The sequence below is a fragment of the Colobus angolensis genome, unplaced genomic scaffold (assembly GCF_000951035.1).
Source record: "Colobus angolensis palliatus isolate OR3802 unplaced genomic scaffold, Cang.pa_1.0 Scaffold387, whole genome shotgun sequence".
NCBI lineage: Eukaryota > Metazoa > Chordata > Mammalia > Primates > Cercopithecidae > Colobus > Colobus angolensis.
The window spans coordinates 145103-169125 of NW_012117232.1; the positions used below are offsets into that span (position 1 = coordinate 145103).

Genomic DNA, 24023 nt, shown 5'->3' on the forward strand with positions numbered 1-24023 from the left:
CAGGATGTTCTAACGACAACCCCACTGCCACGCTTGGGAGAACGAGGCCTATAGGGAGTGCTGGCAGGCTGGCACCCAGTCTGGGGGTCAAATGCACAAATTGGTGACCACTTCTATTGTGTCTATTGTCAGTGGTCTTCCTTTCCCCGGTGCTGGGAATGGGACACAATGCTGCATTGCTGGCTCAAGCCGTCTGTTACCTGGCTCTGACGGAATCCCAGTCTAACACCAATTTTGCAAGCTGTTTCCTCTGTTTCTGGATGTTGGGAATCTCCACCTAAAAAGAAGAACACACCAAATGGGATGCACTTCGGGGCTTTTAGGTCAACCATTTTAAAGGACAGTATTTACAAACTTTTTTCTCTAAGGCAAAGGATTTTGTACCTTCGATTGACTCCCCTTATTTCCAAAAAGAAGTGTATGTTAAAGCCAGCAACTACTGTTAAAATTTTAACATTCACTGTCCAGCCCACAGCACTCTTGGCTCTTCCATGCTGCACGGTGAAGCACCCACCTCGGCTATGCCGTACAGAGGGTCCACAATCTCCTTCTCAACGAAGACTTCGTGCTGGGAGAGCTCCAGAGCCAGCTGATTCTCAGCATCTCCACACGTCTCCAGCATCTTCCTTTAAAAACAAGACACCCCAACAAAGAGCATGTGCTCATGAAATCAGGCACTGGATTATCGTGTGGATGCAGCACTGCTTGCCATGTGACAGGAATGCATTAGGGTGCTACCTAACACAGCCTTTAAAACATTATAAATTTAGGGTGTTGCCTAAAACATGAGTCCACAGATATGTGCTTTAAAATAAAAATGACTGTCTCAGGCATGCACTTTGTGTGTGGGGGTGGCAGAGGGATGTGTGAACAGTGAGATAACAAATTACTCAAGAATTAAATTCTCAAGTCAGGTGAAAACCAAGTGTTCACAAAATACTCTGAAAATCTTTTAAATTAGACATTATGGTCATTACATGTTATCTTATGTCTCTGAGGCCAGCCTTGGCCAGGCTCCCTTTCTGCTATGCAGATGAGATAGCCAGCTAATACTTAAGGGCCCTGTTACAGGAATACCATGTTTCCTTTTAGTGTTCTTGCAAACATGCAGCTGATATCACACAAACTATATGTGCAGTGATATAACTCCACAGTCTCTATCCCTCCCTCCCTCTCCTTCCCTTCCCGCCTTCCCCTGCAAGCTCTCTGTGGGATCCTTTTGACACCACAAATGTATGTGGCACTGGTGTGGGGTGGCCATGGTGTCGTAGTCAGGAACATGCTCTCTGGTGCCAAGCTGCCCAAGTCTGAATACAGGCTTTGCTCTTCTCCCGCTGTGTAGCCTCAGGCAATTTCCCTGCCCTCTCTGTCAGTAACCTCGTCTGTAAAACGGGAGTGATGTTGTGTGTTAACATGGTTCTAAGTGCTGATATGACCTACCTCCTAGGTTGTTTTGAGGATTAAATGAGCTATTACTTGGAAAACACTTATAACCATGCTAGCACACAGTATCACTCTGGTGTGATGAGGATGGCCATAGAATGAGGAAGCACCAACAGGAAAAACTTCCAGGCTCGAGGGAAGGAGGATGCTGGCAGGTGGGCACAGGCCATGCTCCTCCCAGGGCCCCCAAACATGGCAGCAGACAGGAGAAAGAAATGGTGAAGAGTGGGAGGAAACTATTCTCCAAAGGACAGCGAGAGAACTGCAGATGCTGAGAAATGGACTGAAAAGCCTGAAGGTCTCATCCCGCTGGGAAGCAGGGCCTACTTCACAGCCAGAGAGAGCAGACAGAGCTAGAGGATACCAGCCTCACGGCAGGAGCAGACAGAGGGAAGGGTATACCTTCCCTCCTACAATAAAAACTGCTTTGTTCTTACCTGTGTTTTAAAATTATTTAAAGAATACACGCCAATTGTAAAAAAAAAATCCAATAATTCAGAAAATACACTCTTTTTAGATAACTACCACGGATGTTTTGGTGACCACGTGTAAAGGATGTGACTCTAAGAACTGAAAGGGTCTGGTCAGAGTTTCTAAATCTGAGCTGACACCTGGAACACAGAAGGGACCAGGTTCTTTCTGTCCAAGATTAGGAGAATAGGCATTGATCCTATCAGTTGCTTTTTTGTTAATGGCCCTTTCTGCCATCCAACTCCAGCCTGACACCTACTAAAAGAAAGATTCTCCAGCAACCCGGCGGCCTGGACCCCACTTTCTCCCAAGGAGTCTGAGCTAGTCTCCTAGCAGACGAGTCATGCCATCAACGCTCACAGTCCCTCTCACAGGTCCTACATACACCACCTGGCTCAGCCACTTCCACCAACCCACATGGCGCTTGGCACTCTGAAGGCAGCAACTCTTACCCCAGGAGAGAGTCTTCCAGCTGCGTTGATGCTTCTTGCATATTCTGAGCAAGAGCTGTCAGAGGCAGTTTTTTCTGGAAGACAGAAGACAGTGTGTGTTTTTTCTCATTATTATTTGATACCCATTCTCAATGATCTTTTTCAGAACATCATTCATTAATTTCTCCTTCCAGGCAAATTACACAGGTGGGAGACAGCCTGTCCGGATTCAGGTTCTGGTCTCATAGGTATTAGTTGTATGATGATCTCTCTGTTTCAGTTTGGGGCTATCTGTTGACTAAAGAAAATATATCAAGTACCTAACACATTGTAAGTATTCTGTAAACGTTAGCTGTTATTATTATTGCTGTTGCTTTTCTTCTGCTTATTATTATTTTTGTTTGCTTTTTTGAGACAGGGTCTCAGTCTGTCGCCCAGGCTGCAATGCGGTGGCATGATCCTCCACCTTCCAGGTTCAAGCAACTGTCCTGCCTTAGCCACCGAAGTAGGTGGGATTACAGGCCTGTGTCACCATGCCCAGCTAATTTTTGTATTTTTGGTAGAGATGGGGTATCCTGACCAGGCTGATCTCGAACTCCTGAGCTCAAGCAATCTGCGTGACTCAGCCTCCCAAAGTGTTGGGATTACAGGCGTGAACCACCACACCCAGCCTGTTTCTATTATTATTAATGAATCAAAGCACACTATGTTCAAGGCACTACGGACATGAGAGAGAAATAGACCTTGCTCTCTAAATGGTTATCCTGATACGTAAATGCAATAAAGTGCTCAATTTCAAAAGCTTTTGCTACAACACTCATTAACTGGCTTTTTTTTTTTTTTTTTTTGAGGCAGAGTCTTGCTCTGTCACCCAGGATAGAGCGTAGTGGGGCAATCTCGACTCACTGCAACCTCTGCCTCCCAGGTTCAAGTGATTCTCGTGCCTAAGTGTCAGGCGTGCGCCACCACACCCAGCTAATTTTTGTACTTTTAGTAGAAACAGGGTTTTGCCACGTTGGCCAGGCTGGTCTCAAACTCTTCACCTCAAGTGATCTGCCCTCCTTGGCCTCCCAAAGTGCTGGGATTGCAGGCGTGAGCCACCACGCCCAGTCTAAACTGGCTCTTAATTTGGCTATCATTCTAAAATGTAGCTTTACTTAAACACTAAAAACTTCTAGCTAAATATCCAAACAGTTTTTGAATACAAAGTCACTCATTTTCCTACGAGAGATTTGTTTTTCAGCTAGCAATGACCACAGAATCACCTGATCTAATGTTCTAATCGTACAGTCAAGGAACCCGAAGCCGAAGGAGGCTAAGTGGTCTGGCCAGGCACCCCAGAGAGAGGCAGGAGTCAGACCTGAGTGCTGACGGCCCCGGCCTCTGTTCAGTGTCTTCCCTATGGGCCAATGGCTTATCTCAGAAGAGGCCTGGCAAGTACAAGCGGGCTGGTTATAACGTCATAATCTGCTAACAAGAAATGCTTTCAATTCTGCAGCAACCCAAGTAATTTCACCTGCCCAGCAGAAAGGACATTCATGTTAAAAACACAGGGTCCACCCCCGGCATGTCACCTGACTCTTCTGCCTCCAAAGGGCTCCATCTGATACAATCGTATATGTACTGGCTTGTACTGGACAGACTATCTCTGCAAGGCTATACAACAAGCTTCTAAGAGCAGTGGCTCTGGAGGAGGGAATGGGGTGCCTGGGGAAATGGGCTGGGAGGCACCTCACTGTAAGTTCTTTTGTATATTCTGAATTTTGACCATATAAATGTAGAACCTATTCAAAACAGCAAACTGAAATTTAAAAATAAACAAAGGCATTTACCCATTTCCCCTCTCCTCAAATTATTGATTTTTTCATTTTAATTTTTTATAGAGACAAGGTCTCACTATGTTGCTCAGGCTGGTCTCAAACTCCTGGTCTCAAGCAATCCTCCCACCTTGGCTTCCCATAAAATTACTTTCAAATAAATAAATAATGAGCTCCATCTGTGCTACAAGGAGACTATTCCCAGCCGCCCCATTTCTGGACAATGAAGATATGAGAATAATAGTGGATAACTCCTCCTTCTGGTTATGCTGCCTTTCTAAAGGAGGTTAAATGCCTACTAAAGATCAATGCAATAATTAAGACAAATATACTGTGCAACTCTGGAACTTTAGGAGTCTGTGGAAAAAAAATAATAGAGAAGTCTATTTTGACAAGCATCACTCAAGATGGCAGCTGTAAATAGGTTTGTGGTTTCCCTAACCTGACCCCAAAGCCACAACAATCTTGTTTCCTATGTACATAAACAAGAAAACGCTGCTTAACATATGGGCTCATTAATCAAGTATCAACACCGAACTCCTCCACAGGGAGGGCTTTGTGCTTCCTACAGGTGAACAGCTATCATCAGGGATGAATTAATTAATTATTAATTAATTAATTGAGACAGGGTCTGGCACTGTTGCCCAGGCTGGAGGCCAGTGATGCGATCTCAGCTCACTGCAACCTCCACTTCTGGGGCTCAAGCCATCCTCCCACCTCAGCCTCCGGAGTAGCTGGGACTACAGGCACGTGCCATCATGTATGGCTAATTTTTTTATTTTTTAGAGAGATGGGGTTGTGCCATGTTGCATAGGCTGGTATTGAACTCCTGAGCTCAAGCAATCCGCCTGCCTTGGCCTCCCAAAGTGCTGGGATTACAGGAGTACAGCACCATGCCTGGCCAGGGATGAATTTTAAAAGCTCTAAAGACTTAATTTGTAAAACGCATGCCAATCGCACAAAAAGAAATAATTCTCTAATCTAATAATCTATCTTATCTGACCCATGAGAATTGTACCATGTCAATGGTGGCTGGACTGAGAAGGTCACCTGCCCCATGTCTCTTTCCTTCCATTCTTGCCTCTTCCCATGCAGGGGGCATGTGATGAGGCCTTTGGGAGGCTCCTCCTATGTTTTCTAGAGCCCTGGAGACTGCTGCAATTTTCTCCCTATCAGTCTTTTCTCACCATTATTGTGGTAACTCCTCTTCCCAAGTGCAAAGTGTAGGCATCCTCAAAACCCTGTCTTTGGTACTTTTGTTTGACGTTGGAAAAGGAAACCTAAAGCATTAGGTTTCAGAAATGAGGACCAAGCACTTTTGCTGCAGGTGCCTGGAATATTCCCACCACCTGCCACTAATTTCCCTCCTTTATAGGGTAGACACCACCTCCTCCAGGAAGCCTCACCTGACTACCTCCCTCTTCCTTTGGTACCCATTCTGGGCCCCCCATAACACCCTGTGCATGTTTTATTGAGTATCTTGTTTTATAATGATCCATTTGTATGTATCTCCCCTACAAGACCATGAAAACTTACATTTCATTCATTTTATATTTCCAGCACTTGTACACAGTAGGTGTTTGATAAATATTTGCTTCTACTGAATATATGTGACACTTGGACTGTGTCTCAAGGAAGACAACAGGAACTAGATAGAACTGTGAGGGACAGTGACATATTTGAGGACTGGTGAGTGTTATGTGGCTGACACAGAGTGTGAATGGGAGGAAGTAGGAGACAGTGAAGCTGATAAGGAGAAATGGAATCAGCTGAGAAAGGGCTTAAGCCATGTAAAGAGCGTGGACTTTATCCCAGGCAATGGGAACCAGCCAGTGTCCCTCAGAAGAGGCACTTCAAGCATTAAGATACTTCCTGTGTGGAACTATTTCACCAGGCATTACAAAACGTTTAGCATCTTGGCCAGGCGCGGAAGCTCACGCCTGTAATCCCAGCACTTTGGGAAGCCGAGGAGGGAGGATCACTTGAGGTCAGGAGTTGGAAACCGGCCTGGTCAACATGGTAAAATCCTGTCTGTACTAAAAATACAAAAATTAGCCAGGATGGTGGCGTGCACCTGTAGTCCCAGCTACTCGGGAGGCTGAGGCAGGAGAATCATTTGAACTGGGTGATGGAGGTTGCAGTGAGCCGGAATCGTGCCACTGCACTCCAGCCTGGGTGACAGAGCAAGATTCCGCCTCAAAAACAAACAAACAAACAAAAAAAACGTTTAGCATCTTGGTTCACCCTCCAAATGTCAGTGGTGTCTGCCAGTCCCTATGATGACCGAAACTGTCTCTATACATTTCCATATGCCCCTAGAGGTGTAATTCTGGTTCCTGTTAAGAACCACTAAGCCAAGATTCTTTTTTTTTAGGCAGGAGGATGATAAGATTGATTTGTATTTCAGGAAATTGACTCTGGTGATTGGGCTGAAGACACACTGGAAAGGAAATTACAGACAGGAAATGTAGCTCAGGAGGTGACTACAACAGTCCAGGTGAGAGGGAGTCAGGTCTTACATTAAGGCCAAGGTGGTAGAGATGGAGTGGAGGTGAGCAATTTAAAATATTCACAGAGAGAAATCAAAGGACTTGCTAATCAGGCAGTTATGGGGTTTGGAGGATAAAATAAAAGGGAAGTCCAGCACAGTAGCTCATGCCTGTAATCCCAACACTTTGGGAGGCCAAGGCGGGAGAATTGTTTGAGCCTAGGAATTCAAGACCAGCCTGGGCAACAGATGAGACCTCATCTCTACTATGGGAAAAAAAAAAAAAAAAAAAAAAAAACCATTAGCCAGGCTTGGTGGCGCAAGCCTGTAGTCCCAGCTACTTAAAGGTTGAGGGACGAGGATGGTTTGAGCCCAGCAGATTGATGTTGCAATGGGCCAGGATCATGCCACTACACTCCAGCATGGACAACAGAGTGAGACCCTGTCTTGAAAAAAATAAAAATAAAAAAATAAAAAATAACAGGGAATGTAAGAAAGCCCCCCAGTTTCCAGCCTGCATAAAACGGTGGATGGAATTCAGAGAGTCAACACAGAAGGAAGAACTGATCATGCATGCTAGAATAGACATCTAAGAGAGTAAGTTTTTTGCTTGGTTGAAAATGGTTTAGAAGTCACTGGCATAAACACATCAGTTAGAAGCCGTAAGAACAGAGGAGGTGATCCAGAGAATATGACTTGGAGAATAAGGAAGAGAAGCAGAGATCCTAAGGAAACAACGTGAAAAGGGTAAGCAGAGCAGAAGGTGGCAAGAGAAGGACAAGGAGCTGCAGGAAGCAGAACCAGTAGGCTGGGTCTGGTTCTGAGGGACGGAGCTTTGCGGCAAGTGTGGAAGCATAGGTGTATGCAAACTTCCATTCCTGTGACAGACATGATTGCAGAATCCTCACTGTTGTGCAAGAGTGGAATAACCCTGCTGCCACAGTGCCCCATAAAAGTCTGTAGGAAACATAAAAGGGTAACATAGATCATCTGCATACTATTAATAGTTCTCACTTTTGAGACACCTGGTGACAATATAGCAAATCATAGCTTCCCTGTGTGTCACCGAAACTGTCACTTCAATGTTGCATGGGCTCTAAGGTTTACTGCATGCTCATAAGCTTGTAAAAGCAAGGATAGAACTCCCTCATGAACAAAGGTTGCTGTGCTCCACTGGCTCTACCTAGGAACTGAATGCTCTGCACAAGGGGACCCTGGAACAGACACTGGAGGGCTCTCCTAGAGTCCACCCCTCTTCTTCTCTATAGTAGTATCCTGATTCTTCTCAGGGATCTACACTGGTCTCGATAAAGTCTATGAGCTGGAGGTAAGACCATAGGCCATGCTCTAGGCCTGGGCCCAACTACCTTAAACCAATCGGCACATCCCATCTCCTCACCCCCTATCCATGGTAACTAGGGTGGAACAGAACAGTCAAAAATGGGGAATGTAACTCCATACAAATCAATGCAATGGAAAGCACTTTCAATCTGCCAAGAGTTTGGAAAAAGCAGCTTTCTCACTCCATCAAGAAAAACTACTGGGGCCAGGTATGGGTGGCTCACGCCTGTAATTCCAGCGCTTTGGAAGGCCGAGGTCGGAGGACTGCTTGAGGCCAGGAGTTCTACATCAGCCTGGGTAACAAAGCGAGATCCCAATCTCTATGAAAAAGTTCAAAAAATTAGCCAGGCATGGTGGTGTGTACTGTGGTCTCAGCTGCTTGGGAGACGGAAGCGGGAGGATCTCTTGAGCCCAGGAGTTTGAGGCTGCAGTGAGCTATGACTGTACTACCGCACTACAGCCTGGGTCATGGAGTGAGACCCCATCAGGAAAGAAAAGAGAGGAGAAGGGAAGGGAAAGCGGAAAGGGGAAAGGCGAAGGGAAGCAAAAAGAAAAGAAAAAAAAAAGAAAGAAAGAAAGAAAAAGAGGCGGGAGGGGAGGGGAGGAGAACTACTGGGCGAGAGGCTCTCCCACTGGCCACACTCAAGGAACAAGTAGCCATAGCAGCTGCCAATAGCCAACTTGCCACCATGAGGGTGCCTGTCTAGGGACAAAGCTGACACTGAGGGCAGAGGAGAGAGGAGGAAGGAAACTGGGTTTTTCATTACATTACTGAAATGTTACATGAAGCCTGACCTCAAGTCCATCCCAACCTCTGGACTTTTCAGTTAGCAAACCAATACAGTACTTCTACTTCAACGTCAATTTAAAACAGGCTTTCCGCTTTCTGTCAGCAGAAGATGCATAACCGACACAGCCACTCTCTTATCAATGACACATGATCGTGGAGCCTTCAAAAGCACCTGGAGAAGATGCCGTGTAAGGAGTGATTCCAGCCCAGCGATGTCTTAAACACAAAAGAATGCTATGGTCATGCAGTCGTCATGAGCATCCCTGGTGATAGAAGTCACCAAAGGCCAATCCACTGATGCCACTTAGGACAACCAACCAATCCCGGGGTTGAAAAGCCTCAGAGAGACGCAGGAACTGTGGGTCTGAGTCACATCTGATACTCACGTGTCTCCTCTCGGCATCGGTGCCATGCTGGCCCTGGAAACATGCCACCAAGCGCTTATGGGAATGGTGGCATACTGACCGCACCGTGTCCAGGCGTCGCTCAATCTGACAAGGCAGAGACAAAAGAGAACAAATTCATCCTCTTCCTTTTGTGGTGTCTGCATGCTGGTAGGAAAAGCACGGCTGAATCTATGCAGGGAAAAGGGATGATCTTGGCTGCAACTTGCTGTCGCACTGAGTGATGCCAGTCAGCTTACACACTACAGCACCAGAAAAGCACCAGGTTGGACCAGGCAGAGATGCGAATGAATGATCCAGGCCCAGACCCACTGCCAAGTGGAAAAAACCACAGGGATGCCAAAGAGCTCTCTCCAGCTCATGGCAGCAGAGCCTTCCACACAATGTACATCAGACAGAAGCAGCAAAATAAACGTTCCACAATTTAACTGCAAGATCTGTGTTTTCAAAATTTTTCCTTATTGGGTTTGAGGGTGTGTGTGTGTGTGTGTGTTTTAAATACACCTCTAAAGCAGAATGGGCAGTCAGCTTAGGGAACCCACGCATCATAAGCAGCTTCCCAAAATACTATTGCTAGAATATGGCTGTTTATGGCAAAGAGAGCTGCTTTTTACAGGAAGGAATGCCAAAAATGTGTATTCTGATGACTCATGAAGAATGAGAGCAGGCCCTTTGGGATGCTTTCTATTTTAAAGATAAATCAACAAATTCAAAACAGAATACATTTTGACCCCAAACCATTTTACGCACTGAGATGGCTTGTGCCTCTTTCTCAAAAGAGCAGCGTTTCTTCAGATCCAAGCCCATAGCCCAAGACTCAGGGCTGGTGGGCAAGGACTTAGGAGAAGATTCCACATTACCTTCCCCAAATCTTGCAATGACCAGATTTTCAAACATTAGAAAATAATGCACATTCATTTGCCACCAGAGAAAAGCAAAAAATGAACAAAGTAATTCCATAATTTAATTTCAATTCCAATTTCCACTAGAATGTAAACTCCACGAGGACAGAAGCCTTGATCTGTTTTGTTCACTGATTTCTCCCAGTGCCTTATCTTTCACAGAAACAGAAGGTGCTCATTTAATATCTGTTGAGAAGACCCATGTCTATTGAGTCCCTGTGCAAGGTATTCAAGGAACAACAGCAAATAAATGCTGGTTCCGCCCCGCTGGGACGCACAGCCCCCTGGGGAAATGCCACACAACTGCTCTAACAGAGATGGGAAAAAAGGGGCAGGAGAACACAGGGCAAACAAGGGATGTTTCACGTCAGAAACAGTCTCTGTGGCTTGCACTGGCGGTAATAACAACAGATCACTAATACCTAGCACTTACCACATACCAGGCTCCGTTCCCAGCGCTGTTCCTGCTTAACTCATTAAACCCTCCTAACAACCTGTGAGGTGGATACAGCCTTTCCCTCAGTTTAGAGAAGTGGAAACTGAGGCACAGGAAAGTTCAGTAAATCCTTGAAGCCACAAAGCTAACCAGGGGCAGACCTGAGACTCGAACCCAGGTAGCTGGGTTTCACATCCCCTTTTCATCATCATGCAACAAAACTGATTTTCTTTCCTGCTCAAAATCACACTAATTAATTTTATTCTGCTTCTGGTTAAAAAAAAAAAAAAAAAAAGAAGACTCCACCTGAATTGATAGTTAATAAGTTTAAATTTGGTCCAAACTGGTAAAAAAAAAAAAAAAAAAAAGCCCACAAGCCTCAATTCTCACATAGGATTGTTTTTCCATTCTTTAAACAGATCATTTAAAGGGGACTATATTTTGTTACCTGTAATAGATCTTCACTGAGGACTTCTGTTTTCTCAGCTCTGTGGGAAAAATTAAAAGTTCAGAGTTAGAAATCCAAAAGTGAAAGGCAACTCCTAAAATTCCATAATTATTAGCCTGGAGTTTAAAGCAAAACAGGCAGAAATGAATTTAGAAGGGTTGGTGGGGGCATGTTACCAATTTTTACATCAGACAGCAATTTAAGCAAAACCAAAGAAAAATAACTAAACAAACTTTGGGGGGAACAGCAGCCCAAAATAAGAACAAATGATCCTGAGTAGTGCTTCCCCAACTTGAGCAGGTACAGAATCACCAAGGGCAGGAGGCGCTGACATAAAATGCCATTTCCCAGGTCCCTCTGGAGATTCTATTCTAATTCAATAGAGCCTGCATTTTTAACAGCCAATCCTTGCTCAGAATTCCAGTGCAGGAGGTCTCTAGACAAGGCCTTGAGAAAACAGTTCTACAGAAGCTTAAACTTCAGTTCACAACCAGAAACCTTATGCAAAGATACAAGTCTAGACCATCACACACAATAACAATTAGTTCCTCCTTCAAATTCCCTCTCCATCCTTACTTTTAAAAGAAACAAAGTATTTCCACAACTTTCTCTGTTATGCTTTGAACTACTACTGATTTCATCGACCATTCCATTAAACCAACACGGTGGCCAGTAATCAGAAGAGGCATTTCAAGCTGGTGGAGTCTCAATTGTCAGACCGCAATAATTTTTATTTTTATGTTATTATTATTATTTTTTGAGATAGTCTCACTCTGTTGCCCAGACTGGACTGCAGTGGTGTGATCTCGGTTCACTGCAACCTCCACCTCCCAGATTCAAGCGATTCTTGTGCCTCAGCCTCCCAAGTAGCTGGAGTTATAGGCGCATACCACTTCGCCCAGCTAATTTTTGTATTTTTAGAAGAGACGGGGTTTCGCCATGTTGGCCAGGCTGGTCCCGAACTCCTGACCTCAAGTAATCCGCCCGCCTTGGCTTCCCAAAGTGCTGGGATTACATGTGTCAACCACGGCGCCTGGCATGAAGGAAATTTTTAAAAGAGAAAGAAAAAGTATGTTTCAGTTCTGAACAGTGAAGGGAGTCAGGGGAAGGCTGTCAATGAACCGGAAATTCAGAATGGGGGTTGCATGATCTTGGCCAGGAACCAATGCAAGAGAAGGAAAAGCTCTTGAACGAGAAAGCAAATGAGACCCCTACAATGACCTTGAAACGCTGCTAAGCTCAGAGCAGTGCCAAGTGTGGGCTAGGGAACGTAGTGCGCTGCTCCTCCAGTCTCCACTTAGGGCAAAGGCACGTTAGTCAGAACGGGGCACTGCCACAGGGGAGTCTAACACTTGTCATCATGGCACTGTCCCAGTTAACCTGGAGATGCCTATAGGGTGGCTAGCTCACTCACCAGTTTCTGCAGGAAACTGGAATTCTGACCTGACTCAAATACCTCTCAGGGCCAGAGGATCAGGGCCTGGAGACAAAGTCAAGGCCCCAGCTTCCAGACGCAGTCAATTCTCAACTCTATGAAAAGGTTCCACCAGCAGCAGGCCAACGTATGCCACCCTAGACCTTGCTTGGCATGCACAGTGCCAGACATTGCTGAAGAGCCAAACACGGGTAGTCATACCAGTTAGGGAAGGGAAGCAGGGCCCCAGCTGACCATGAGGTCAAAGAACCAGACTCAAAAAGAAACCTGACAGTCAGCCTAGCAAGAACACACCTGGCATGAGATCATTAGAGCTTCACCATTAGACGCCCCCATTCCTCTTGCCAATGCCTCATCACTCCTTTAGCAAAATGCCACCAGGGATTGGGTAACTTTTGCCTTTCTTGCCTAGCCAAAACCCCCAAATCTGGTCAGGGCCCTGTACATCTCTGACAGAATCCACCTCAACTCTAAAATGACTTCCTTCTGTAAGTTCGAGTATACACGGAAAAGTCTCAAGGCCTACTAAAATTTTCACAAGTTCAAAAAAAGAGATTCAACCTGAGAATCAGAATAAATATGTCCTTTTTCAGAGCAAATTATTTTTTTAAAAATAACAGAAGAAGAGAAGAACTTGCTCTACAATCCCAACGTGGGTTATAAGCAGATGTGGGAGAGTTAGTAATAGCTCAGGGGTATGCTAGAGTCAGCTCAGAACAACCAACCATGTGCATCTTTTCCCAACTCCTTGCTCAGTAACCTCACACTGGTACTTGAAATTAAAAACATAAACAACCACAAACAATTCAAATAGGAGTTTGGCAGTCATTAAACTGTTATGAACACAGTGCTGCAACAGCCACAAAGAAAATAAAGCAAACATAAAAACGAGGCAAGTATTAACTTCAGGAAAAACAAAAAGTCCACTAGAAACAGAAAGACAGTCATAGTACTAGTAGGCTCAGCTGCAAATAATTGATTGGACATAATATAAACATCAAATAGTAATATAATGAAAAATTATAACCATATTGGAAGGATGGGGGAGCAGATGCAGAGGGAAAGGGCCGTAAACCCTCATTTATCAGAACAGAAAGTCAACAGACAATACCTAATTTGATAACCCAAAGGACCATTTACACGTATTACTTATAATTATGAATATGAATAAATGTCACAATAAACTGTTAATAATTCAAAGTAGTTGCTTCTGGAGTTGGGAAATCTCAGAGAGTAGGGATTGAACCCACTATATTTTGTGATAAGCCTTTTACTATATTATTTGACTTTTCAAACTACATGAATACACAGTTTTGAGGTTTTTTAAAAATAGTATGTTACTTACATTTTTAAGTAGCATGTTTGATATGGCCAGGGGTGAAGTGTGCCTAACTTAAAGAATTGGTCCAATGTCAAGCTCTACAAATGCATAACTGAAAACATACCTCAGAGTATCCAAAACGTAAAGAATATCAGGATATTTCCAGCCATTTTTTTCAAATTAACTGGACCCTCTGCTTTAGAGGTCCTTTACGTGAAAAGGTCTGGAGAATATATTATATGAAAATGTTCATGTACTGTTTACAAAGAAATTTCCCCTATGCTTCCTGTGTTTGTGGAGGCTATATATACTCTACACTAATAAAATCAATTTTAGATCTGCAGGCTTAGTTGTTGTTTTTTTTTTTTAATCAATTTTAGAGGCTGGGGGGCGGGGTGGCTCACACCTATAATCCTAGCACCTTGGAAGGTCGAGGTGGGTGGATCACTTGAGGTCAGAAGTTCAAGACCAGCCTGGTCAACATGGCAAAACCTCATCTCTACTAAAAATACAAAAATTAGCCAGATGTGGTGCCACACACTTGTAGTCCCAGCTACCTGGGAGGCTGAGGCACGAGAATTGCTTGAACTTGGGAGGCGGAGGTTGCAGTGAGCTGAGATTATGCCACTACACTCCAGACTGGGCAACAGAGCGAGACTCCATCTCAAAGAAGAAAAAAAAATTGTAGGAAAAAAATCCAAAACCCAACTAGAGTTCCCTGAGATTAGTAAAAGTGACCTATAATTGGGAAGAATTACTTTTAAGTGACGAATCATGACTATGGAGTATAATACACAAACTGGAATGGATCCCTTACACAAAGATTCTTTTGCTGGCCCGTGAGCTGTCTATCTTAGTTTTCAGGACTTGGCACTGTCTCCATCTCTTCCAATAATGTGGTCCAAATGGCCTGATCTCCCTCATCACTGTGACTGGTCCAAGCCTCGGTGCTTCCTATCATGAACTGTTTTGCAGTGTTCACCTTTACCAGAGATATGAAAAGTCCAGCAATTATTCCACTATCGGCCAAGGTGCCCATTCAATAGGCACGTACATAAGCCACAGAAACGTGCTGGTTTTTACTGAGAAATGTTATCTTTGGTTGAGTTTTTGTAATTCATTAAAGCAAGGCAGGGGGCAAGAGACTAAATTCATCAAGACACCTATAAACAAATAAACAAAAAAAAACAGTAGACAAAGTGATCCAATCATAAAAATAATACTTGATAAATTAAATATATATATATATAAAATTTTTTTTTTGAGACAGTCTCGTTCTGTCACCCAGGCTGGAGTGCAGTGGCACAATCGCAGGTCACTGCTATCTCTGCTTCCTAGGCTCTAGTGATTTTCCCACCTCAGCCCACCAGGTAGCTGGGACTAAAGGCATGTGCCACCACGCTCAGCTAATTTTTGTATTTTTAGTAGAGACAGGATTTCACCATGTTGGCCAGGCTGGTCTCAAATTCCTGAGCTTAAGCGATCTGACTGCCTCGGTCTCCCAGAGTGCTGGGATTACAAGCATGAGCCACCGCGCCCAGCTAGATTTTTGAGTTTTTTTTTTTTTTTTTTTGAGACAATGTTTTGTTCTTCCTCCCATGCTGAGTGCAGCGACCTGATGACAGCTCACAGCAGCCTCGAACCCCTGGACTCAAGCTATCCTCCCACCTCAGCCTTCCTAGTAGCTGGGACGAGAGATGCGCACCATCATGTCCAGGTAATTTTTTAAATATTTTTTAATAGAGATAGATTCTCACTGCATTGCCCAGGCTGGTCTCAAACTCCTGAGCTCAAGCCACCCTCCCGCCTCCACCTCCCAAAGTGCTAGGCGTGAGCCACTGCGCCCAATCGAGATTGTTTTGAATCAGACATTTTGCTCTATGTTCCTAAACTTTTTGTATATGGGTTTTTTTCTGCTTTGTCAGAGCCTTCTTTGTGTCCAGTGTTCTGGGCTTGAAAACACCCTTGAATGTTTCCTGTCTGCAACTGGAAAAACAATACGAATCAGGAAGGAACTTCCCACTCGCCATTTTACTCTGGGGTTTGTTTTTTCCGATGAAGCTATTCTGCAATTTCACTAGTCGCTCAAACAAGGCTTATACCAGGCAGGATTTTTAATTTGCTTTTTGGTAAAGCACAGATTTTCTCCTTGCAATTCGCAAAGCAACGGTGCTGCCCAGGCCTTGGTAGGGTCACTTTCCCTTGACCTGGTATGGTAATGTCCAACCCTGCAGTGTGGCTGATAGGATGTTTCACTGAGCTCACTTGCCAGGCAAGGAGAAAACAGAAGTGTTTTCAATCTGGAATAGTTCACTGTACCAAAAAGACAGAAAATGCTCAGACCAGGTAAGAGTCAAAGGAAAATTTCTAATTGGTCTGATATTTTCCATCTCTAATCATGGATTTCTGGTAGTTTCCTTCATAAAACATGTACTATGGGAGCCAGGAACTCCCACACCATGGACACGAATGCTCAAGTCCACACGGTCAATGCAGACTGTGGTCTTCCAAGCAAAGATCACTACTGTCCTCCTCCCTGCTAGACCGCAGGTTCCATGAGGGCAGAGAGAGAGAGCTCTGAAGTCATCACTCCTCCCCAGCGCCAAGCTCAGCACCTGCCTGCCACTTAAGAAATACACCCTGAATGAATGAATGGACGTCTATCACATCTTTGGGAAAAAGGACATTCACAATGTCAAACAAAATCTAATAAAATTAGGTCGAAAAGCAGCCATAGATGTATAGAACTGCCTTCCACAGTAAAATTCATAATGACTAAAATTGAAATGTGATATTACCTTTCAAGGTTAATCTTTTTATAAAATGGAAAAAAAAAGTTTGAAACTTAAAAAAAAAAAGTCTACAGGGGGTGGGCGGAGGCGAAATCCACAGTTTTAAAAATTTTATGTTAAAAGAGGAGGGAAAGCCATTCCTCCAATCCCATATCCCAGAGGGAACTACTGTTACGAATTTGTTATATATCCTTCCCAATTTTTTTCTAAATTTAAACTAGTGCTTCTCAACTTGAGGCAACTGTGTCCCCAGAGGGCACTTGGCAATGTCTAGAGACATTTGTGGTCGTCATCATGGGTATCTGTAGGGTAGAGGCCAGGATGCTACTAACTATCCTAAATGCAACACCCCCCCACACACTAAATAATATAAAGAATTATGAACAAGGAAGGATACAGCCCTGGATTTGTTTCCTATTGTTGCTATAACAAATCACCACAAACTTAGTGGCTTGAACAACACAAGTGTATTATATCACACTTCTCAAGTCAGAACTTCCAACCAGGTCTCCCTGGGCTACAATCAAGGTGGCAGCAGGGCTGAATGCCTTCCTGGACACGCGAGGGGAGTATCTGCTTCCTTGCCCTTTCCAGCTTCTTGAGTGGGCCGCATTCCTTGTCCTCCTCCTGCACCGTCAAAGCCGGTACGGTTCACTCTGGGCCTCTCTGCCACAGTCCCATCTTCCTCTGACTCTGCAACCTCCCTCTTCCACCGCTAAGGACCTCTGTGATTACCCTGGGCCCACCTGGCTAGTCCAGGCTAATCTCCCTTTCTGCTGATTAGAAATTTTAATTCTATCTCCAAACTTAGTCCCCCTTTGCCATGTAATCTAAGACATTCAGAGATTCTGGAGATTGGGACCTGGACATGTTTGGGGAGGGCAGAGCATTATTCTGCCTACTTCAGGTCCAGGTGTCAACAGTGCCAAGGCTGAGAAGTGATTTCAAAGGACATATACACACACATACATGCACACACATACACACACATGCACACAGGTAGGCAGAGAGACATGAGGGGCATTTTTACATGTCAGAACACACATGTACAACTCTACCACCTCCTTTGTTATGCCTGTACAGTAACCTATTCTGTGGATATACCATGTTCTACTTAACTGCACAAAGGCAAGGCAGCACCACCAAACCCTCCAGCCTCATATTCAATCTAATTAACTGTGGACTGAAGACAGCTCAAGACCATCAAACCTCCACATCACAAATGGTTCCTCCAAGGCTGTAGGGATCTACTTGAGCCTTCATAATAGCCAACAACAGTAGCAGCTACATTTGCTGGGTGCTTTCTATGCCCAGACACTAGGCTGGCACCTATATCTATTCTAATTCTCACATCAACCCTATGGGGTAGGAACCACTATTTCCCCCATTTTACATATGAGGAAAGTGAGGCCTTGAAAGGTAACTTGCCCAGGACCCCAGCACTAATAAGTGGGACTGTGGGATTCAAACCCAGAGGGACTGACTAGCAAGCCCTACACTTAGTTTATCTAAACCAAGGGTCAGCAAACTATACCTGCAGCCTCAACCTAGCTCACCGCCCATATTTTATGTCCAGAAAGCTCAGAAGAGTGATTATTTTAAAAAGACTGGAAAAAACCAATCTTTGGTAACACATGAAAATTTTATGAAATTCACATTTCAGTGTATTACAGAAGTTTCACTGGAACACAGCCAGGCTCATGTGTTCGTGTGCTTTCTACGGCTGCTTTTGAGCTTCAACGGCAGAATTGAGTTGTTGCGCAAGACATCACCGTATGACCTGCAGAGCTCAAAATATTTGCTATCCAGCCATTTACAGAAAACGCTGGCCAATTCCAGGTCTCTATCAGTAACTCTTGCAGGATGTGGTGCAAACCTTGATAGCTGGCTTTTTAGAATCACTTTGAGGATGGGTGAAGCTGGGCTGGAGGTGTATTTTCTCTTCCTGGACACTCTGCCTAATAGGCAAGCAGCAGCTGCCAAAACGAACAGGGGTGGCTGCCTCTGATAATTCAGTCCAAATGTGGAGGCACAGCCCAGTGCTAGTGACACTGGTGACAGGAAGAAATCAGAAGTTATGTCTCTCCTGCACCTACGCACCTTCATCCACTCACCTCCTCAAAAACGCTGAAGTATTTTAATCACTGTTTTCTGGTCTCTACTGATAAACATATTTCAGGACAAGACCTAAATAAACAACAGTTCTCTACCCAAGAGTTCAGCAACAATAAACATTTCAGGCTTGCAGACCATACTGTCTCTATGTAATGACTCAGCTTGCCACTGCAGCACAAAAGCTGCCACAGATATTGTATAAATGAACGGACCTGGCTGTGCCCCAATAAACCTTTATTTACGGACACTGAAATGTGAATTTTGCCTAATTGTCATACGTCATGAACTACTGTTCCTCTTTTAATGTTTTTCAACTATTTAAAAATGCCAAAACCATTCTGAGCCTGTGCCAGCCGCATTTAACCCACAGACCAGAGTTTGCTGACCCCTGATCTATGTACAAGTGAAGTCCATTTTCCCATGAAACTTCAATCCTTTTTAATCACTTCCCAAATCCAAATTCTTCTTACTCAGAAGGGGGATTTCTGTGCTTTCCCAACTGGCATTTCAGGGGTTGAGAGACGCTGGCTTTTCAAGACTTTGCCAAATTGCTCCTTTTCAATCCTTTCAGTCATCCTGGGGCCTTGAGAGCAGGGGCTCATCTTTCTACCACCAAGGTCACCCCCACCCAAGGATGGCAAATACATGGCCGAGGTGCCAACACGAACATCAAACATCAATGGCTCGCACGGCTCCTGGGCTCACAGGGCTGCTGGTTTTTGGTTTACAAATTCACATGACAGATCACCGTTCTGCTGGCTTTTACACTTGCTCACTGACTGATATGTCAATTAAAATGAAAAAACGAAATGGGGCATGGAGAGAATTTTTAATGAACTCATTTTCAATGCTGGTTACCAGGAAATATCTGAAAGCATTTTTGAGGAATAAGACAGACTGACTAATCTACCAAGGATCTGAATATTGTATGTAGGGCAACAACATAAACACTACTGCATGCAACGTGATTTGTATTCACAGTGAAACTACAGAGCCCACCCAGGACCAGGCAGTGGATTCCATTCTGCTGGGAATATGATTTTGTGCAACACTGTCATCTCCCGTTACAAGTGTTTACAAAATCCACCTGAGCCTCTGAGCCCAGTATGATGCCATAATTTGATTTCATAGTGAGCTGGAGGACTACTAAGTTTTTACTGTTTTATCTCATTAGATTAGCTGTCGTCTTAGATTTCTGGGAAGGAATCTAAAATCTACTTAATTGGATTTTTAAAATAAAGGACTCTCTGAAACTTTAAAAATGAAGCAATTTGTTATACCTGCCACAAAGCAGTTTAAAAGTCGTAAGAGAGTTTACAGAACTCTAAAGGGATGCTATTGGGAAAAAATTGTTCCCATGCCTAACACTGAAAAGTAAAAGGATACTTATCGGGGGGAAATGATTCAACAGAAAAATTTTGGCAATGACGTGGGAAAAATAGATCTAATAGTTCTATACTCTGAATTATTTCCCCAAATGATGGTATTTTGCCCACGTATTTACAGCTTCTCTAGGACAGGGTTATAACATTTAATTTTTACTTTAAAGGACAATAAAAGCCTTCTCAATCTTAACTTAATCTTGATAGTATTATTTGAACTCCAGTGACTAAGATGAACAGTTACATTTTACCCTAAATTGAATTGAGGTTTATCGTTTTCCTGCACATGTAAGCTTATCCACGCAGCGTTTTGTTCGGTCAGTTGGCTTTTTCCCCTCTGGCACATGAAATGGAATCTATTTGCTATCCCTGCTCTAACCACGTGGCCTGTCTCAAAGCTCCGCCACCGATTCTTGCTTATAGCAAAGTCTGAAAGAAATCTCCCTTCTGCCATCAACCACCTCAATGGCCTCTCGGGCATTCCAAGTGCCTCATTCCCCAGCCTGCTCCAGTCACTCATGGTACTTGCTTGGACCTGGAGGCAGCTGAGTTTGAGATTTTAAAATTTATTTAAGCAGGCAAAAACATGTGAGAAATATTTTGCAAAATATTGCAATGCAGATAGTACAACCACATAGAGCCTAAGGGAAGGGAGCCGAGGAGGAGTCCAGTTTACTGCTCTGGTGAGGCAGCCAGAGGCTAGGAGGGGCTGAAAAGCCACACAAAAAGTCTAAAGCAAAAGTGCCCAAGGCCAGGCCACACAATGTCAGGGGCTCCCTCCACATCTGGCTCTGACTCAGTGCTGTGACTGATGGCTGCTGGGGAGGCACGCGGCGTCTGAAGACAGGTTGTGCAGGCTCCCTTCCAAACTAGGTCAGCACATTTGGACTTTGACAAGCTCATCCCCATAAAAAAACAGGTTGTAAATGATCATTAAGTTCTCAGTCCAACTTACAAGGACTCATTTAGCTCACAGATTATCTAAGAGACGGCCCTGGCAGGGGCCTATTGAGTTTTCTGAGCCACTCAGAAAAATAGTAGGAAAAAAAGTAGTGGAAAAAGATCTTGGAGGTAACAGTGCTTCTCAACCAGAGCTACACATGACAGTCCTGGAGGCTCTGAAAATAATACAGGTGATGCCACTTACATGAAATGGCCAGAAAATGGGACTCTATAGAGGCAGAAAGTAGATGAGTGGTTGGCTTTGGGGGGTGGGGGGGATGGGGATTAACTGTAAAGGAGTACAAAGGCTCTTATTTGGGGTGACAAAAACGTTCTACAATTGGGTTGTGGTGATGGTTATGCAACTCTGTAAATTTACTAAGAATCATTGAGTTGTACACTTAAAATGAGACATTTTTTGAAATATGTCAGATACAGGAAAATACATACCACATGTTCTCATTCATATGTGAGAGCCAAAAAAATATATAACCTCATAAAAGTAGAGAGTAGAATTGTGGTTATTAGAGGCTGGGAAGCATAGGGTGGAGGAGAGATAGGGAGAGGTTAATGGATAGGGGTAAATAATTACAGCTAGATGGGAGGAATCAGTTCTAGTGTTCTATAGCACTGCAGGGTGAATATGGCTAACAACAACTTAGTGTGCATTTTCAAAAATCTAGAAAAGGATTTTGAATGTTCACAATTCAGGCACAAACATTCAAGGTGACGGATATGATAATTATGTCAATTTGATCATTACACATTGTAAACATATCAGAATATCACTCTATATCCCATAAATATGTACAAACATTGCAGCCAACTAAAAATAAAAGGAGAAAATGGGTAAATTTTATCATCTATAAAATATACCTCATAGGCCAGGCACAGTGGCTCATGCCTGGAATCCCGGCACTCTGGGAGGCCAAGGTGGGAGAATCACCTGAGTCCAGGAGTTCAAGACCAGCCTGGGCAACATAGGGACACCCCCATCTATACAAAAAATAAAAAACTTAGCCAGGCGTGATGGTGCACACCTGTAGTTCCGGCTACTCGGGAGGTTGAAGTGGGAGGACTGTTTGAGCCCAGGAGATCAAGGCTTCAGTGAGCCATGATCGTGCCACTGCACTCCAGCCTGGGCATCAAAGCAAGATCTTGTCTCAAAAAAAAAAAAAATTTAAAAAAATTAGCTGGGCATGGTGGTGAGCACTCGTAGTCCAGCTACTTAGGAAGTTTAGGTAGGAGGGTCATTTGAGCCTGGGAAGTGGAGACTGCAGTGAGCCAAGATCACACCACTGCACTCCAGCCTGGGCAACACAGTGAGACCATGTCTCCCCCCCCCCCCCCCCCAACACAAATACACACACAGCCCTCATAAAGTTGTCAAAAATAATAATACTGATGCCTGGACCCCAAACTAAAACTAATGAATTAGAACCTCTGGAGGTGGGGCCTGGCTTTTTTTTTCTTTTTTTTTTTTTAAGGTCCCCAGGCAATTCCCAAACAAAGAGAGCACTGAGAACCACTGCAAGGAGGTTCAGGTAGCAACAGCTGGCAGGTGGCAGAGTGAGCAGCGGGACAGACTAGAAGGGTAACGGCCATAACGCACTGCAGCACCGTCGTCTCCAGGGTCCCTATGCCCTAGGCCATAAACGCATTTTGGAAGGAGCTGATGTGCATGATTCACAACTGGCTTTACTCTGCGGCCTTCACAAGCAGAGTAAATTCAGTTGTAAGAAACAGAGTGATACCAGATCCTAAGTTTCACTCCCGGCAAAGGATAAGAATGCAGGATACAGTCAGAACTAAGAGTTAGGGCTCCGGAGTCAAACAGACCAGACTTTGAATCCCAAGGCCAGACGTTCACAGGTGCACCTTACTAAGTGACATCTCCTCCACGGTGAAATGGGAATAATCATAACCATAAAATAATAATAATAATAACGATACCGCCACCACAGTAGTTTAGGAACATCATCTTATGTACTTCATTTAACGTGTTTGGTGGCACCTAGTGAGGGTTCATGGAGTGTTAGCTGTTCTGAAAATTACAACAAATAATAACAACTTTCAGATAAATCCCAAGTCTTATCTAAGAATGACCTTTCCAAACTTATCAAGCTGTTCTAGCCTCTGTCTGGAAGAAGTGACAGTTGAGCCTGGACCACACAAAGACAAAAAGCTAGTCAGACTTAGAGCAGGAGCAGGGCAGGACGTACAATCAAAACAATGGGTTGGTTGTGATAACACCGTGTGGGGCGGCACCAAAGAGAATCACAGGCAAACGATAAACAGGAACTCAGGGACAGAGTACATGGAGAGTTAGCAAACCCTGCATCAGAAGCTAACGTCTTAAGCTGCCGGGCTTCCCACCACTGCTAAGGAGGCTACAGACACACCTGCAGCAGCAGATCTCAGCTGAGCATGCATCTACAGAGAAGCGAAAGCAAGTCTCCAAGTATAAACCATCCATCCGAGGATGGACTTACTCCAAGAGCCTCAGATTTTAGATCTTTGTTCATTCAGATAGTATTTACGGAGCTCCCACTAAATGTCAGGAACTGAGAAAGAAAAAAGGAAACAGAAATGATATAGTCCCCAACCTTGAGGAGTTCATGAGAAAAAAAGGTATCATCCTTGATGAGAGACCTTGGGGGCACAGATAGAAAAGAGTGATGAACTGTGCGGCCAGGACAGCGGGGAAACAGTCCAAGTGGACCTCAGATAAGTCAGGACAACCAAAGAGCATGGGGAGAAGGGGTTTGGGGAGGAGTGTGTAATTAGTAGGGTACAGAACAAGAGGTGGAGATGTGGCTGCAAAGAAAGGCTTTGCCTGCCATGGAACTCGGGGGGCAACAGGGAGCCACTGATGGTTTTTCAGTAATGGAATGGCAACAGGTTTGAGTTTCAGAATGAAAAGTCAAATAGCAGGGTACAGGATGGAAGTAGGGAGAACTGGAGGCCTCTGTGGCTATCGAGAGGAGAGACAAGAACACAAACCCAGAGCCCAAATAGTTATCCTGACCAATGACACACAGCTTTTTTTTTTTTTTTTTTTTTTT

The 24023-nt window shown here is 44.2% G+C and overlaps 1 protein-coding gene across 1 annotated transcript in view; it reads right to left on the minus strand.

Moving 5' to 3' along the window:
- Positions 1-24023, minus strand: part of ARHGAP17 (Rho GTPase activating protein 17) — a 103121-nt gene that overhangs the window by 50078 nt on the left and 29020 nt on the right. Inside the window, exons 2-6 of the mRNA XM_011954619.1 lie at positions 10972-11011; positions 9168-9272; positions 2367-2440; positions 515-626; positions 201-277 (exon numbers count right to left, since the gene is read on the minus strand). Of these exons, the coding sequence (XP_011810009.1) occupies positions 201-277; positions 515-626; positions 2367-2440; positions 9168-9272; positions 10972-11011 (408 nt within the window). The remainder of the gene's footprint in view (positions 1-200; positions 278-514; positions 627-2366; positions 2441-9167; positions 9273-10971; positions 11012-24023) is intronic.